Source organism: Diplodia corticola (assembly GCF_001883845.1).
Source record: "Diplodia corticola strain CBS 112549 chromosome Unknown scaffold1, whole genome shotgun sequence".
Lineage (NCBI taxonomy): Eukaryota > Fungi > Ascomycota > Dothideomycetes > Botryosphaeriales > Botryosphaeriaceae > Diplodia > Diplodia corticola.
Window position 1 is genome coordinate 692,320 of NW_017971480.1, and position 16,969 is coordinate 709,288.

The 16,969-nt window shown below is 58.7% G+C and overlaps 8 protein-coding genes across 8 annotated transcripts; 6 read left to right on the forward strand and 2 right to left on the reverse strand.

The window, feature by feature from the left end:
* Positions 1 to 646: 646 nt before the first annotated feature.
* On the forward strand, positions 647 to 2,035 carry BKCO1_1000213 (udp-glucose 4-epimerase; the record flags this gene model as incomplete). The annotated part of the gene is made up of 4 exons (XM_020269586.1): positions 647 to 675; positions 835 to 1,069; positions 1,128 to 1,578; positions 1,632 to 2,035. 4 exons carry the CDS (start codon positions 647 to 649, stop codon positions 2,033 to 2,035), a joined length of 1,119 nt encoding a protein of 372 aa, XP_020135326.1.
* A 477-nt stretch (positions 2,036 to 2,512) lies between these two features.
* Positions 2,513 to 3,850, forward strand: BKCO1_1000214 (multisynthetase complex auxiliary component p43; the record flags this gene model as incomplete). The annotated part of the gene is made up of 1 exon (XM_020269587.1): positions 2,513 to 3,850. One exon carries the CDS (start codon positions 2,513 to 2,515, stop codon positions 3,848 to 3,850), a length of 1,338 nt encoding a protein of 445 aa, XP_020135325.1.
* A 900-nt stretch (positions 3,851 to 4,750) lies between these two features.
* BKCO1_1000215 (nadh-ubiquinone oxidoreductase 18 kda) lies at positions 4,751 to 5,525 on the reverse strand (the record flags this gene model as incomplete). The annotated part of the gene is made up of 3 exons (XM_020269588.1): positions 4,751 to 5,060; positions 5,121 to 5,231; positions 5,287 to 5,525. The coding sequence occupies 3 exons, from the start codon at positions 5,523 to 5,525 to the stop codon at positions 4,751 to 4,753; spliced, it is 660 nt and encodes a 219-aa protein (XP_020135324.1).
* A 261-nt stretch (positions 5,526 to 5,786) lies between these two features.
* On the forward strand, positions 5,787 to 6,443 carry BKCO1_1000216 (mitochondrial f1f0 atp synthase subunit f; the record flags this gene model as incomplete). Its single annotated transcript, XM_020269589.1, has 5 exons — positions 5,787 to 5,861; positions 5,913 to 5,927; positions 6,088 to 6,238; positions 6,299 to 6,364; positions 6,418 to 6,443. 5 exons carry the CDS (start codon positions 5,787 to 5,789, stop codon positions 6,441 to 6,443), a joined length of 333 nt encoding a protein of 110 aa, XP_020135323.1.
* Positions 6,444 to 7,342: 899 nt separating this feature from the next.
* Positions 7,343 to 11,642, forward strand: BKCO1_1000217 (atp synthase subunit mitochondrial; the record flags this gene model as incomplete). Its single annotated transcript, XM_020269590.1, has 4 exons — positions 7,343 to 7,573; positions 7,626 to 7,914; positions 7,967 to 8,131; positions 8,212 to 11,642. 4 exons carry the CDS (start codon positions 7,343 to 7,345, stop codon positions 11,640 to 11,642), a joined length of 4,116 nt encoding a protein of 1,371 aa, XP_020135322.1.
* A 1,149-nt stretch (positions 11,643 to 12,791) lies between these two features.
* On the forward strand, positions 12,792 to 13,874 carry BKCO1_1000218 (uncharacterized protein; the record flags this gene model as incomplete). The annotated part of the gene is made up of 1 exon (XM_020269591.1): positions 12,792 to 13,874. One exon carries the CDS (start codon positions 12,792 to 12,794, stop codon positions 13,872 to 13,874), a length of 1,083 nt encoding a protein of 360 aa, XP_020135177.1.
* Positions 13,875 to 14,956: 1,082 nt separating this feature from the next.
* On the reverse strand, positions 14,957 to 15,341 carry BKCO1_1000219 (mitotic-spindle organizing protein 1; the record flags this gene model as incomplete). Its single annotated transcript, XM_020269592.1, has 3 exons — positions 14,957 to 15,034; positions 15,118 to 15,195; positions 15,267 to 15,341. 3 exons carry the CDS (start codon positions 15,339 to 15,341, stop codon positions 14,957 to 14,959), a joined length of 231 nt encoding a protein of 76 aa, XP_020135176.1.
* Positions 15,342 to 16,403: 1,062 nt separating this feature from the next.
* Positions 16,404 to 16,817, forward strand: BKCO1_1000220 (atp-dependent metalloprotease; the record flags this gene model as incomplete). The annotated part of the gene is made up of 1 exon (XM_020269594.1): positions 16,404 to 16,817. One exon carries the CDS (start codon positions 16,404 to 16,406, stop codon positions 16,815 to 16,817), a length of 414 nt encoding a protein of 137 aa, XP_020135535.1.
* Positions 16,818 to 16,969: the final 152 nt, after the last annotated feature.

Below are 16,969 nucleotides of genomic sequence, written 5' to 3' on the forward strand. Positions count from 1 at the left end.
AGGAAAAAACCTACAGGTGGAGACTTTCACCAGGCAGTGTGTTTCGGGAAGTCGGTGGCTGGTGAAGCTATGGCGAGATGCAATGGCGCGGCGGCAGGCACGGCGTGTCGCTGGGTGAGGCTATACGGCAGTCACGGTGACGGCGGAAGCAGCAACGGCCCAGGTATACAATTGCTTCCTTGACATGTCCAGCGAACAAAGGACCTCAATAAAGGCAGCATCGTCCGGACATAGGACGGCACAGGCAGCAGAGCAGTAGCCGCTTGCAGAGACGATGCAAGCGCGGGCGGCAGACAAAGCGCGGGCGCGGGCGGCGGGCGGGCGCGGGCGGGCGTGGGCGGGCGTGGGCAGGCGGATGATGCGCGATCGTGTTTTGGTGTTGCGACGCGTCGGCCAGAGATCGCACGCGCGTGCCGCGGCGCCACAGTCCATGACGCCACCGAAGCTTTGGGCAGCCTCCGGCGACGCACGGGGCGCCTGGAGACTGATTAGGATCCTCGCCTGTGCAGGTGGGTTGCCCTCCGCTCATTTCCCCTCCAACCCGCCCCGGCCTACATATACTCTTCTGCCACCCTCCAGCTGCCTCTGCTTGCTGCTGCAATTCTCTCGCTTCACTCCCGCCAACTCCCGCTTCAATTGCTCCATCATGGTTGTCGGCTCCGTCCTCGTCACCGGGTAAGTTCGCCTCGTACCCCGCCGCGCTGCGCAAAGGTCCGATCAGGCGCGCAATCGCTTGCCATTGCCATGCGCCTGTCGCTCCACGTCGCGCGTCCGCTGTTGCAGCCCTTTCGCTTGCCCTCCTGTCGGTCCCTGTTGTTGACTCCCTTTGCACAGTGGCACTGGCTATATCGGCTCTTTCACCGCCCTTGCTCTGCTCGATGCCGACTACAAGGTCGTCATTGTCGACAACCTGTACAACTCGAACGAAGAGGTCCTCAACCGCATCGAGTTGATCAGTGGCAAGCGCCCTCTCTTCTACAAGGTCGACATCACCGACGAGTCCGCTCTGGACAAGGTCTTTGAGGAGCACCCCGACATCGACAATGTCATTCACTTTGCCGCTCTCAAGGTGCGCCGCTCAACCCCACCATGCAAGGGGCACTCATACTGACCTGTCCTTCTTTCAGGCTGTCGGCGAGTCGGGCGAGATTCCCCTCGAGTACTACCGCGTGAACGTTCAGGGCAGTTTGACCCTGTTGCGCTCCATGGCGAAGCACGATGTCACCAACATTGTCTTCTCGTCCTCGGCCACCGTGTATGGCGACGCAACGAGGGTCCCCAACATGATCCCCATTCCCGAGCACTGCCCCATTGGCCCTACCAACACCTACGGCCGCACCAAGTCCACTGTTGAGGCCATGATCACCGACCACGTCGAGGCCGAGCGCAACAAGGCGAAGAAGGCGGGCAAGAATGGCGACAAGTTCAATGGCGCCCTGCTGCGCTACTTCAACCCCGCTGGTGCCCACCCCAGCGGAATCATGGGCGAGAACCCTCTGGGCGTCCCCTACAACCTGCTTCCTCTCCTCGCGCAGGTCGCCATTGGAAAGAGGGAGAAGCTGCTTGTCTTCGGCGATGGTAAGCATTTCGCACAATCGTTCCTGCAAGCCAAGCGGTACTGACTCGTGTAGACTACTCCTCGAAGGACGGTACTGCCATCCGTGACTACATCCACGTTCTCGACCTTGCCAAGGGCCATCTCGTTGCGCTGAACTACCTGCGTGAGCACAACCCTGGTGTCAAGGCATGGAACCTGGGCAGCGGCAGGGGCTCGACCGTCTTCGAGATGGTCAAGGCCTTCAGCCACGTTGTTGGCCGTGACCTGCCCTACCAGGTTGTCGAGCGCCGCCAGGGTGATGTGCTGGACCTCACGGCCAACCCCACTCTTGCGAACAAGGAGCTCAACTGGAAGACTGAGCTCACGTTGGAGGACGCCTGCCAAGATCTGTGGAAGTGGACGGAGAACAACCCCGAGGGCTACTTCCAGCAGCCGCCGGCGGAGTTTGTCGAGGCGCTCAAGGCCTCGAAGGCCTAAACGTTGACCAAGCTGGGCTAGTCAGGGCAATAGGACATGATGATGGCAATTACTACATGTTTTTTTTTTAGCATTGTGCGTTGGTATACCAGCGTCACGTTTGGCAGTGTAACATGCGTTTTATTTAGTATGCTGCGAACGGGCGCAAGTTTCAAAAGAAATGAAATAGAGTCAATAATATAGATTGCTATGCATGGACGCATTGGTACCATGAAACCGCCGATGACGACTGCGTTTTTGGGCGGTCGGGGTTTGTTCGCGCTTTGACTCACACGCCGACAATTCTCGATGCTGCCCACCACGAAATTGTTGCCCCGCCGCATCTCCTGCGCATCCCGCCTGAAAACTGCGCACCGCACCGCATTCGCCTGCATACGGACGAGCAAACTATCTACGTCATCTTTTGCCCCTGCAATTGCGTCTCAAACACGCCCGCGCCAACCTCTTCTGCACCCCGCCTTCACCCCCGCCCGCACCATGGCTACCGCTACCTCGTTCGACGGGCCCGTCCTCTCGCTCCTCCAGCGCTCGTACCCCGATGCTGGAGCCGCCACTGATGCCGATGCGGTCAAGCTTTCGGGAGCCATTTTCAAGAATGTCCAGTACACCGACGCTGAGAAGACCGAGATCACTCAATGGCTGATTACCTCCTCCCACGTGGGCTCCGCCGCCGAGGACGAGGCCAAGCGCGCCGAGCGCCTGTCCTCGCTGAACACCCACCTGTCCACTCGCACCACCGTGCTGGGAGCGAAGCCCTCAGTGGCTGACGTGGCTTTGTACGCGAAGCTGGCCCCGGTCGTCTCGAAGTGGTCGCCGGAGGAGAGGACGGGCGAGCAGGGCTATCACCATATTGTGCGCTTTGTCGACTTCATCCAGAATGCTCCGGTCTTTGGTTTGAAGGTTGGCGAGGAGGAGAAGGTCACGGTTGACCAGAACGACGTCAAGTTCACCATCAAGCCCATTGACGCCAAGGCCGAGAAAGAGCGCAAGAAGAAGGAGAAGGAGGCTGCTGCTGCTGCTGCGGGCGGCGCCACCCCTACATCTGCTACTGGCGGCGAGGCCAAGAGCAAGAAGGAGAAGAAGGCCCATGACAAGGTTGAGGCGGCCGGCGAGGCCATTGCCGCGGCCGCCGGCGCCGGCAAGGAGAACAAAAAGAAGGAAAAGAAGGAGAAGCAGCCCAAGCCGCAAAAGGCTGCGCCTGCTGAGAAGCCGCTGTCTCCCTCCCTTATCGATCTCCGCGTGGGTCACATTCTGAAGGCTGAGAGGCACCCCAACGCCGACAGCCTGTACGTCTCGACCATCGCTGTCGGTGACGCACCCGGAACCGACAACACTTCCGAATACGAGGGCCAGGTGGTTCGTACCGTCTGCTCTGGCTTGAACGGCCTGATCCCCCTCGAGGAGATGCAGAATCGCAAGATTGTTGCTGTCTGCAACCTCAAGCCCGTCACCATGCGCGGCATCAAGTCTTGCGCCATGGTGCTTGCGGCTTCGCCCAAGGTCGCCGAGGGTGAGGACAGCCATAAGGGTCCCGTTGAGCTCGTCAACCCGCCTGCCGACGCTAAGGCTGGTGACCGTGTCTTCTTCGAGGGCTGGGAGGGCGAACCCGAGGGCGTGCTGAACCCGAAGAAGAAGGTCTGGGAGACACTTCAGCCGGGCTTCACCACCACCGACAACCTCGAGGTTGGCTTTGAGGTCGGCGACGTGCCGCAACTCGCTGGCGAGGGCGCGGAAAAGAAGACCGGTCTGGGTAAGCTGAAGACCGCCGCCGGTCTCTGCACGGTCACGACGCTCAAGGGTGCTACGGTCCGGTAATTAAGGGAGGGTGAGGCCGGAAGACAAAAGACACGTCATTGTAGATCTATCTTTTGACATGAGATAGTGGGGGCTACTGGGATTTGCCTCGAATCAAAAAATTACGAACAGCGTGCGTTGAAAATGAACAGTGATCTGAATGCACACAGCGCGATTGCGGATGTAAACAGCTGCATGGCTAATCGGCCTACATCAAGTCATATGATCTTGATGCGGCCACAAGTACATGTTCATTTTGGTATCGCTATTGAGCGACTTACTGGTCGCCTGGTCGTTCCGCAAATCTCTATTTCATGCGGTATATTTAGACAGGCAGAAGGGAAAACGGACGTGCGTTTCGCTCAGATCTGTATCACAAACCATTCCCGCCGCACGTTTCGTGTTATTGTCGATGAGGCTACGCGGTCTTGTTTGCGTTACCGAGTCTGGCATCTCGGTTCCTGCGGCTAAGCGGAATTACAATAATGAAAGGCTTGTAGCTAATGTAATCGAGACAGGTTTCTTATCGAAGCTCAGCACACTCCAGGGTAGGGCCCTTCTCAACACCTAGAAGCTGTGGACGCGCTATAAGTTTTTGTCACCATGGGAGTTTGTCTATCAGAATCCTATCAGAGGTTATCCAGAACCATTGCATGCCGACAAACTGGCCAGCTTCTGTTGATACCTAATATCAGCTACTGTGACTCATGTCTGAGCTTGTCCCTTAGGATTTGCATCTTAAAGTACCATTGAGCAATCAAACCCACATTGCTACTGGGGGGCTTCACCCTCTGGCTTCGCCGCATGTTCCTATTTTCCTTAGTCCTGCTTCAGAATACTTGTGATTTCCCAGTGCGTTCCTTTAAGCCGTTCTGGTCTTCTGCTAGATTGATATGTACAGACCTCAACGCGCTTCAACTCTTATTTTGTCCGGACGATCTTGAGCTTCTTGGGGCTGTGCAAGAAGTTATTGGCGTACGCCTTGGGAACGATCCTCCGCTCATTGGGCTCCTGAACAAAGTATTCGTAGCCCTGCTTTTCAGCAAAGGAAATGGCGTCCTCCTTGCTCTTGAAGAACATGCGCTCGCCCTGCATGAAATCAGCGGACGACTGCCAGCCCATCAACGGGTTCTCCCATCTGTGACCCTTGGAAAGAGGGTCCCAGTCCATCTGCCAGTGGTGCGAGTGCCAATCGCCAGACTGAGTGGCGGGCTTAGAGGGCTTGTAAATGCTTGAAGGACGTCAGCATGCATTGAATGCATTGAACACCAGCCGACGGCGAGCAGCGTACCGGACAGTGCGGGCTTGCAGATCGACGGGGGCGCCCGATAAAACGGCGGCAGGAACAGCCTGACCAGGCTCGCTGCCGTCCATGACGCGCTTGGGGATGGGAGAGAAGGTTCTTGCGCGCAGTTAGTATTCGGTATTATCTATCTCGCTTCCCATTGGCTGCTCACGAGGTGCGGTAATCCACGGTCACGTTGTAGTCAGGGTTATGCTTTGCCATGGCCTCAGAAGGACCTTCCTTCGAGACCACCGAGGCATCGCCTGCCTGCACACCGGGCTTGTCCGAGGGGGTGGTGGTTGGCGTCGGCTCGGTGTTGGCGCTGTAGAAGCGGCGCGTAGGAGCACAGGCGCGCTGCGCCACAGGACGCGAAGCTGCGGCGAGCAGCCGAGAGTTCAATGCCCGCTGCATTCTGAGGACGGGTCGGGCGACGATTGCGGCGTGGTGGGTTGAGCGCGGAGCGGTTGGGTATGTGATGTAGGTCGCCGCTCCTAGGGCCGCCGGGGGAAGGGCTGCCAAGACCTCAATGCCGCCATTTCACCGCAGCAGCACTTCCTGCGACCTCATCGACCTTTGCGGCTTGCTATCGCAGCACACACCCCAACCATCTCCGCTCCACGCCAATGTACGACGGCCGCACCCCAATTAGCTTGTCCTTGCCTGCCGATGCCGATGCTGACCGAGTTCAGACCTCTCGAGATGAGCTACATCGCCAAGCGCGGTCTTTCGACCCTCATTCCTCCCAAGGTACGTTCGTCTGTTGAATTGCGCAGAGCCATCGCTGACCGACCATTCTAGATTGCTTCGCCGAATGTAAGTGACCTGCCACTGCCCCAACGCTTCCCCCGAAGGGCCCGACCCGGAGTGCGACATCGGTGCCCCCCCCAAAAAAAGCCGATAGCCCGCGACCGCGTAGCGCAGCGGAGTGCAACCAACGACTTATGTGACGGACATGGACTGACGGATGGAAAAGGCTATCGGCGGCGCTCAAGATGCTGTCCGTATGCAGCGTGTCGTGAGCTTCTACGAGAAGCTGCCCCGGGGCCCCGCTCCGGCACCGCAGCCCAAGGGTCTCCTCGAGAGGTACCAGGCCAGGTACTTTGGCAAGAACCCCTCGGGCATGCGTAAGACCCCCCTAACTGAGTGTTGTTCTCATGAAGAATGTCTGACCTGATGCGCTGCAGCCCTCGTCCACCTCATTGGCGGTCTGATCATCATCGGCTATGCCCAGAACTACTACTTCCACCTGCGTAAGTTGACGCGCTCCCCTGGCCGGTGCGCGGACAGTCTGACGAGTTTGCAGGCCACCACAAGAACAACGCCCACTAGATGTGCGAGCGTTTAGACTAGAAGCAAAGTGCCGGCTGCAGTGTGTAAATATCCTGGAATGTGCCATCGAGTCTGAAGCCTTTTCCGCCGGGTTAGCCCCTGTGCCAGTTGTTTGGTGAATGCAAAATGTGAGATTCGGTCGCGGTGAGGTGGCGCGCAAGCCTCCTTGCCTTGATGCCGGCCGTCACAACGCCTGTCCTGCGCGGCCGGATCGACGGCGCGGGTCACGCATGGGAGGCACAGCGCACATGCGGGCATCGTCGAGCTAACGGGACGGGAGTGCTGGCGAAGGGAATGCAGCGAGCGCACCCGCAGCGATCGCCTCCGGAGGCGCAGGAGCTCAGATCCCCCGGTGTTCAGGTGGTGCTGGGTGCCGGTGACCGCCCGTGTAAGGCTGGTTGCGAAGGCGGGCGGACACGCTTGGCGGCGAGTGCCCTGCCGCAATCCGTCCGGCTACCGTACGCCTCCAGCTGCGACCTCCCCTTCAACGACCACCCGTCCCCCAACCCCGGCGCATCTAAGGCCACGACGCCTCCGCTCCCCCTCTTCCGCCCCGGCTTCACCCACCCGAAGCCCCTCCTCTCTGGTTCCCAGGCCGCTTCCAGCTCGCGCATCACTCCACTCCGCGTCGTTTTTCCGACAGCAGCTCCACCCCGGCGTGAGCTTGCTCCATCGCCAAGCATTCGACATCTTGCCGAAGCGTGTACTCATTACCCGTGGCGACTACCAAGATTTGACCATAGGTATATATGCCGCGCTCTCTTGCTGCTCGCGCATGCAGTCCCGGCCCTGTAGTCGAGGGCTCCCATGCTGGCAGCGCCACCACCTCTCCAGCATCAGCAGACAAAGACACTGGTTCTGACGGCGCATCTTCTGCCGACACAGTTTCGCGACTTGTTATGGCAGAGCAGATCACCCACGATGTGGTAAACGAAGCACAGTCGATGGGTGGCCCCTCGCCCATCGACGTTAATGCGACAACTACCAGCGACTCGTCCGCCGGCGCGGCTCCGGACACCAACTCTTTCAACCAAGACCAACTCGCGACCTCTCCCACGCACGCTACGCCCCCCCGTGCGCCTGAACCCAAGACAAATCTCTCCGAGTCAAGCGATGCGGCAAAGCCGTCGGTAAGCTGCGGTGGCTGGACTAGGCGCGGTACTTTCGCTGACTCGAACACAGCCTGTTACTGATGGATCGCAAAAACAGCCCGCGACTGATGCTGCCTCAGAAACTCCAAAGGAATCCACTCCCAATGGTACCGCTCCGCCGCTGCCCTCCTTGGACGATCCCTCGGGTATACAATCCGCGGCCGACACGAGCGGTGGTTCGGACACGGACACGAGCCGTGCTGGGAAGGATGGTACCAGATCAACAATCAAGAAACCAACATCCTTCAAGTCGGTGTCTGTGACAAAGCACTTTCTTGCAAAGACGGCAGTAGCGACACCAGCGAAGGTCGGGGAGAAAGGTATTGTCGCCTGGCGCAGTCTTGTGGATGCTGCTAATTAAAATGTAAATAGCTCCTACAAGTCAAGCATCTATCACTGCACAACCCATAGCGAAGCCGCGACTTGTGGCTAAGTCTGGCAGCGGCGTTGGAAGCGCACTGGGCCGCTCCGCCCTATCAAAGTTGAATGGAGCTGGAACAGGACCAGACCCCAACATGGTCTGGAATAAGAACAGACGTACGTCATGCGCAAACACGGGTTTCTTTTTCTCTCTTTTATTTTTATTATTTTAATTCAAAATTGCTGACGAGGTTTAGCAACGCCTCCCCCGCCGGTAAAACAATTCACGGATGAGGAACTTAAGCAACAATTCGGCATCCACATGGCTACCAGATTACAAGCAGATGAGGACCAAAAGGAGTCGAAATGGGCTGATATCGACGAAGATGAGGATGAGAATTGGGCGCCGGAAACGGTGGAGTGGATGGATGGTACCAAATCGACGGTCAAACCGTCTGAACCCACGCCCCCACCAGAGGAACCGCAGCCGGAAGTAAAGAAGGACGACAAACCCGCTGAGGAATCGAAGCCCGCCACGCCATCTCTATCCCGGCCGAGCTCGACAGGACCCAGTCTGACTGGAGGGACCAAGACGATTTTAAAGCCTGGGGGGCATTTAGTCACAGGTGGGACTAGGCAAGGAGGGCTGCTTTCTAAGGGCCAAATGGACGGTTCGAAGCCGACACTAGTTTCAAAGTCCCCAGCGCCCACTCCTGCCAAATCGCCTTGGGCCCCGCTCCCACCAGTTGAGAAGGTCTCACCTATCGTCATTAATCCTCTGCCCGAGCACCCTCCGGTTTCCCGATTCTCTCAGAAGGACCCACACGGCTTTGACGCTCTGCCTCCAGCGCCTTCGCCCGCCAAAGAAATTGCGGCCGATGACTTTAACAGATCGTGGCGGGATGATCGGGGACCCAGGGAACTATTCAATTCCCAATCCGGCCGATACGAGCCTGTGAGAGATAGTCGCCGGGGCCCTTCGCGTCAAGACTCTTCACTCCGACAACCGTCTGTCCTTCAGCGGCCGTCTCAATCAGGGCCCGCAGAACCTTCCGCAGCCTTCCAAACCTCGAGATCCAGCGTGCCTGAGGAGCCTTGGGCTCACAGGCGCACTTCGTCAAACGTTAGCGGCGGGAGTGGCAGGAGAATGTCCTTCAGTAGGGATGTACCGCCCATGATTCGCGATCGACGGAGCTCACATTCTACAACTGACATGGCTCCACCAATGTCGACAAGAGGCAGCTTGCAACGTGGTGGACCTAGCGAACGGGGACTTTCGCCTGCTGCCTCACATCATGGTTCCTTGACGCAGCACTCTTCGCCTGTAGTAGCGCATGTCCAGCCAGCGTCGCCGCTGCCGGCGGACGGCTCCCTGGCTTCGCCCGATGCTGCGAATGGCGGCGCGAACCCAATGGCCGCCATTCAAGAGCAAGTCAAAGTCCAGGAGCAAATGATGCGGGACAAGATTGAGCGAGCCAGAGCTGAGAAGCAGAAGCGCCGAGAAGAAGAAGAGAAGGAGGAGGCGGCACGCAAGGAGCGCCTCCGGCTGAAGCTGGAGGCATTAGGTCCGCCGCCATCCAAGGTCGAGAAGCCAAAGTCACCGCCCGCTGCTGGTGAGATGGCGAACGTTCAGCAGAAGCCGACTACTATCCAGTCGCCTCCGAAGCCGCCCATACCCACAGGCGAGGGTGAAGTTGCGCAATATGGCATGATGAAGGTCCATCAGCCGCATCCTGTGAAGAGAGCGGGTGAGCATTTCAGGCCTTCAGAGCAAGCACGGCGGGAAGTGAAGTCGCCCGAGCGCAAGGAAGTTTCGCCAGCGAAGTCGACTGATGTTCCTGCTGCGGAGGCGCCAAAGGCACAGCCGGATGGTGTGAGCACGTCAGACGAGGTAGTACCGACGTTGGAGCAAAAGGTGCCTGCCTGGAAGCCGTCCGTGGCTTCTGGCACACCGTGGGTACCGCTGCGTAGCCGTAACGTGTGGGGCCCGCCCAATCAAGAAAGAGGCATCGGTAACGGCACATTTGGACACACACAGCAGCCACAGTCAGCCGGGGCGCCGGGCCCGATCGCGCCGCCCCCGGCCACGACTAAACTGCCTACCTCACCTCCGCGCTTCACACACCCTCCTCCCGCCGAGCAACCTTCTTCAACCTTTACTCCGCAACCCGACTTGCGCTCACAGGATTCGTTCGCCCGCAGCCCGACAGCAATGGCCTCCGCCGCTGTTGCCCCGCCGGGCCCGATCGGGCCTCCCAAGCCAGCAGCACCTCGTCCAGCTTTCGATGTCTCGGCCTGGAGCGCCAACTCGATTGCAGAGTCCGACGCAAACCTTGCTCGCAGACGCGAAGAGAGCTACCAGGCTAACCGTGGAAAGCCGTTGCCTGCTTTCAACGAGACTTTCAAACAGACTGCCATCGAGGGCTCTTTGGATCGCCGCCGCATCTTAGAGACCAAGAGCACCGTTCACCTTCACCCTGCCAATGTCTCGAAGCCCGACGATCAAGCGCTCCACACAAGCCACCCTGAACAGCCCTCGCACTCGACGCCGATTCCGCTCGGCGAGCCCTACAGGTCCTCTGTTGTTGACGAGGCTTCCACACTTCGCCCGATCGGTGCCGAGAAAGTTCAATCCTCACCTGGCTCAACCGGCGCTCAAGGCAACCGCTCCTCGCGCTTCTTCCCACGCACGCAAGACGCCCTCGATACACTTCAGGCGACGGTTTCGCAACTGACAGGCAATGGCGACTCTCCGCCGCCGCCCGAGACTTCGAGTCACCCTGTGTTCACTGGAGACGTGTCGCACCCGATTGTGAAGCTCCCGCAGAAGATCAAAGTCAAGCTACCTCCGGCCGCCGCGTCTAACTCTTCATCCCCCGTCATTATGCCCGCGAGGCCCGGATTCTCTCGTCTTGGTTCCCAGCCCATCATCTCGCAACCCAGTTGGCAGGAGCGCTTCAACGGTCTCCTCGGCCGCGCTTCAGCACCAATGGCTTCACCTCCGAAGACAGCCACCTCACTTGCCGTCGCATCTGCAAGCAAAGCTCCTTACGACCACACAGGTCCCCTCGCTGGAGCTACCGTCTCACTGCCGTCCAAGCCGGCGCCGACTCCGTTCGCGTCCAGCTACGACGCCAGCCCCGTGTCAAAGTCGGCTTTCGAAGAGGTAATGAGCGTCCCGGAAGCGTTTTCAGCGCCGACTGTCCGGCTTCCGAAGGAGTCACACATGAATGCCGGCCTTGCTCCCGTTGCAGCTCCCTCCACCCGACCCGGATCACGGTTCTACAAGACCACTGATGTCTTCAGTGTCGATCCGACCTTCAGTCCCGTTGCAGAGCGCGAACAGAACGCGCAGGGTTTCGTCATTACAATCCACATGGCGGCTTCGGACGTAGTCAAGACCAGGATCATGCCTAGGCGCCGCAACCCGGGCCGCAAGCCGTCAGGCTACAACAACAAGAAGCGGAGCATGACGCCGCGTGAGAGCAGCAACAGCAACGGTAACAGCAACGGTAACAGCAACGGCAACAGCAACGGCAACAGCAACGGCAATAGCAACGGCAACAGCGGGGTTCGCCCACGCAAGACGTCGGGCAACGTGCCTCCGGGCCACCCTTGGAGCAACAACAGCAAGAGCAACTCGGCCAGCTCTCCTTGGGGCAGACGCGCATCTGGAGCAGTCCATTAGGAGGCCTGCACAGGCGTTCGGGCATGGACCGACTAGAAGCCTCACTTTCTTCTTCCTCTTTCGGCGGGGTTCATTTCGTGTTATCGATTATCTTGGCGGCTAATAAGGCGTTCGCGTCACGTTTTGAGACTGACACAGTCATCAGCCGGAACTGATGTGGTACACGAGGGTGGATGTTGGTGCAGTTTTCGAGCGGGAAAGACGATGGCCAGGGCCAGTCCTTTTCACTGGCCAAGCAGGCCGTCTCGCGCCTAGGGCGCGCTCCTCTTCTAAGTGCCTGCCGAACAGTGCGACGCGTCCGACGTGTCGGGCACTTGTGCACTGTATGTACTTTGCTTTTAAGAACGATAAGCGGCTCAAAAGCCTTTTTGAATGCAGGTGTGCGTGTGTGCAGCATGGCGTGTGGAAGCGTGATTTGGTAAATGGAGCGCTAGCTTGCCATGGCCGGAGTGGCTACCGACTTTCACATGCCACATCGGTCCCCCAGGTTCTCGTGCGGGCATCTGGGCACAGCGGGCACAGCGGGCAGGGCTGCCCCTTCGTTCACAAGACGAGCGGCGGGAGCGAGGGCACGGGCGCAGGACGAAGCGGGGAGGGAGAGCGCAATCAAACGTGGAGGCTCGGCATGCGTCAGGCTGGTGGTGGAGCGGCGGGCGGGGAGGGCGGGCGAGCAGACGGCGCGGCTGGGGTGGTGGTCCACGGCGCGCATCTCAATTAGAACGTTCATGCTTGCAGAGGGGTAGCGAGAGCTCAACAGACGGGGCGGTCGGTGGGCGGCAGGCGGCAGGCGGCAGGCGGCAGGCGTGGGCGCAGCGTCGCGGCGACTCGCAGGAGTCGCAGCTACTCGCAACTGTGGCTGCACAACCCTGGTTTAGGGGTCCGGCGGCAGGCCAACACACGCGCAGCCCAAAGCCCAGCGCTCCTCAGCCTTATGCCCGGCCTGGAGCGCGGTGCCAGCAGATGCTTATCGCCCTTTCGCCTGCCCTGCTGCGCCCTCAGCCGCTCTCTGCCCGTCTTGCGACAACGCATCCCCGTGCTCATCCATCTGAAACGACGGCATTGCTACCTCTCGCCTTCCACGCGGCCCCCCAGCGCCCGTCTGCCTGCTCCTCGACACCCGCCCAGCAGCAGCCCAGCCCAGCCCGAGACATGGCCAGCAACATCCAGCGCCGCAGATCCATCGAGCCCGGCGTCGCCTTCGCCTGGGCCCAGCCCGACAAGAGCGCTCCCTCGTCGCCGTCACGCGATGCCCAGCCGCTCGCCGAGCGCAGGGCATGCAGTCACCACCACCCGCCTGCCGCCAACGCCGCCCACCATCCGGCTCTCGTCGACGAGCGGCCCGCCCCAGGCTCGCTGTCGTCGCTCAACCTGAAGAGCGACTATGTCGTCCCGCCCATGAGCAGCGTCTCGGTCGATCCGCCCATCCCCGCCGAGACGGACTCGCGCTCTGCCCAGGACCAGCATCCCATGAGGACGAACCTGCCGTTGCTCTCCCAGCCGCTGCTCTCCACCGAGGCCTTCCACGCCGCTCCCGCCCACCAGCGCCTGCACGTGGCCGTCCCCCACGGTCACGCGACTTGCACCGACGACCGCACTGCAACCAGCTCAACCGCCGTCGTCGCCGACGACTCGGGCGGCCCAACCCTCCTTACTCTGCCACCCGAGATCCGCCGCATGATTTACCAGCACATCCCCTACATCACCAACCGCCAGCCGCTCATCTACTGCCTGTCCATCTTCAAGAACAGGAAGCAGCATCCGCTCGCCGCCATCTGCCGCCTGGTCCGCTCCGAGGCCCTCGAGCTCTACTACAGCTCCAACACCTGGATGGTCAAGCTCGAGTACCGCGACTTCTACGACTCCTTCGTCTCCTGGATCTCGTCTCTGGACGATCCGTCGGCCAACGCCCTGCGCCTGCTCCGCGTGAGCGTCCGCGGCTCCATGTTCGCCAAGTCCATGATCTACGGCCCGGACGGCTATCTTGTCGAAAATGTCGACAAGGGTGCTTACGGCTACGCCACCTTTGCCGTCGATCTGAGCGAGAAGTTCAAGTTCGGTAAGGTCGAACTCCTGGCGTGTGATGGGCCGAAGTCCGCCGGCTTGGAGGGTAAAGTAGCCCTGGAGGGTATTGCTAAGGTCTTGTGGGAAAAGAAAGGTCGTGGCCAACTGCGCGGCTCCGACGTCAAGAAGGCCATGGATACGTTCTTGAGCTTCACTGGCTGGTGGCTCTGATTGCACTTCTCTGGCCGTCGTCTTGTGCTTTGCAACCGCCAAAGCCTCAAATTCCTGCACTACCACCTCTATGTGCGCCGCTAGTCGGAGTCAACGCGCATATTGCAGCAAAAGAAGAAAGAAAAAAAAGGACTCCCTCAACCATCTAACAGCAATCTTGGAAGAGAACGGATTATTCTTTCCCTTGGACCATTTCGTTTATTGTTTTTCATCTTTTGGCAGGAGTTCAAAAAAGGCATGGAATGGGTGAGGGAGCAATGATACCAGCTTTCGAGGACTTGTCGCGGCGCATTCTGTTTCCACTTAATCATCCGTTGTTCGGTTTGGCTCTTTTCTGCCGTGAATTATTAGTTCTGGGAACAAGTCCACATTGCATCAAGCTTTACTATACGATTTAAAGGGCGTGGCGAGTGTGCCGAAAATGGATGGCACAGCGTCGGGTGGCCTTTCAGATGCCAAGGGAGGGAAGGGCTCATACCTCGTGTTTCTTCCCAAGTAATGCACCGCCTTTCGGCCGCTTGGATGCACTTGGGAAGATCTCACAACGCGCTACAACGTTGATATTCACGTCCATTCGGATAAAAGCACATACCAATGTGAGCCTCAAGCATGATGCTCCTACGCGTAGGGCTTGATATTCCTGTACATCACCAACTCTACTTCCTGGACCCAGTCACCTTGAGCGTGTGTCCAGTAAATGATGAGAAAGCTTGCCTTGGCTTCATGAAGTAGCGCTTCTCTCCCCCGTGCCACCCTAATGCCCTCGAGCACGAAGTTACACAGCCTCTATCTCGACCTTCTTCTCTGGTGTCGAAAGACCGCCACATCATCTCCGTTATGGCCTTGCCAGCTTGACCACACTGTGCGCTCGCGCTGGCCGGGTGGCAGAGCCATCATTCAAGCGGGCAACAGCCAAAGCATTGCACGCTTTCTTCGCCACGAGCGACTGCCGAGCCTCCACCAGCTTTTGTTGTAGACATCCTTTTCGGAAATCTACTTCTTGGGGGCAGGGGGGCCACCTTGGGGTATCACAAAAAAACAAACGAACTCCTCGTGGCAGGGCGTAGCGGTCGAGCAAACTTTCAGGCCTCGCCTTCCTCATCGCCGAGCTCCGGCTCCAGCGGCTCGGGATACTGCTCACGGAGATCCCTGATGACATTCTGCAGGCGTATGGGGACAATCCTTGTCAGCACAAGCTCCCTCCATGCGAAGAAATCACACTTGGGGGAAGGGCAGGGCGTACGGCTAGAGCTTCGGGGTTGACACCATTGTCGATGAGCGAGACACAGAAGGAGAGCTGATTGCGGCTGAGGCTGGTGTTCTAAGAGGCGGGTTAGCCGTGTGCATAGGAGAGTTGGACGAAGCGGCGGCGGGGTGGTTGTAGGTACATACAAGGAGTGTTGCGATTTCGTGCAGGATGTCGATGACCTCACGCGCGGCGCGCCTATCGACCTCTTGCGGCGGCATGGTGGAAGAGTAGACTGGAGCCGATTGGAGGTGAAAGAAGGTGGGCGAGGCAGATGCGTCCGGTCGCGACGGTGACGCCCGAGGCCAATCGCAGCGGAGATGCCGGAGTTGGGCCGATCTCTATGGATGCCGATAAGTGGGTCCGCGCCAACTGGCCAAACCTGCTACGGCTATTAAAATAGTACTTGTTCGCAGTATCATACGCTATTCACCAGCATGGAGTCTACAATATCGGAGGCCGGAAGTGAGTAAGTAGGGTATAACTCCACGTACGATAGGTAGCCGAAGCCTTCGACTATCCTACTCTGAAAATATATTATTCTTCCATCGTTTAATCTCCCGTCTATCGACGTGTCTCATGTTCATTTACGGAAATGACGCTTGTTTGGAAAGAAGACGTTGAGTTTTTTTCTTTTTTTTTTAAAAAAAAAAAAGCACACGCGAAGAAGGTACTTCTTACGAATTGGTATTCTTCCAATAGTCGTGGCGGGTTTGGCCAGCTGTCGTGGACCTCTTGGGTCAGTCAGGAAGCCGCACTACAGTATTAGCGTCTACGCATACGAATACTGGCGGTCGTAGCTGCACAGATTCCCGTCCATATGGCAGCCATAAAAGAATTCAACTACTCAGGCCGGCCTTCGATCGACACACTACCAACATACACTATGTCTTCTCCATCGGCATCAGTTCTATTATTATGTGTTTGGTTTTGGAACGCCCGTAATCCGCTCCTCAACCCAACCACCATGGTGCACGGTGCACGGCGCATGGCTGCGGTCTAGTCTCATCATGACATCAACCATCCATCGCGCTTTCCCCGCCGTCGTCAGAACCCGCCCACGCAGCTTGAGCTACATGACATCATAGCGACGTGTAGGCCTCGTTGGGAGATGGAATACAAATGGCCTGCTCGGCGTGCGGCTCAGGGTGCTTCTCATTTTCCAGTCACCAGTTTCCACTCAGCTTGAAGCACTCAAAAAGTCAACACTTCTATTCTCCACAAACTTCGCACAAATCTCTCGCCTCCTCCCACGACTCGGACAATTACCTATACCAGCAAAAATGTCTCACACCGGCGGTAACCTCTCCGACATGGCCGTCAAAGGCACCAAGATCCCCAACGATGCCGGCGTCCAGAACACCATCCCTTCGGTCCCTGCTCCGGACCAGATCCACGACGCCGCCCCCACCAACAACCCCGTCGGCAGCCGGCCCGACCAGGCCTCGGCTAGCGGCGCCTTCGACGCCGCCCGCAGCACCACCGACAGCGGCATGACCGGTGAGGTGACAACGGGCACGGGCGACGCGCTGCCGGCCAGCATCGAGTCCAAGCGCTTGGACTTTGACGCATCGCAGCACGCCCCCGCCGGCCACGGCAAATCCAGGGACACCAAGCAGACCCAGCACAAAGAGGACTTCAGCCGGTTAGCCGCGCCCGGTGAGGGCGCCAACGATGCCCCTGGCGACACCAGGTAAATTGGGCCGGCTGCATTATTGGGTGGGGGGGGGTTTCATGAGTAGCTGTTACGACTCTACGATCAAGATATAAAAATTCATTCGAGTTACACTATCAGTGTGACATGTCCCCATGGTTGACCTCGCTGTCGGACATGTACTAATCATACCAT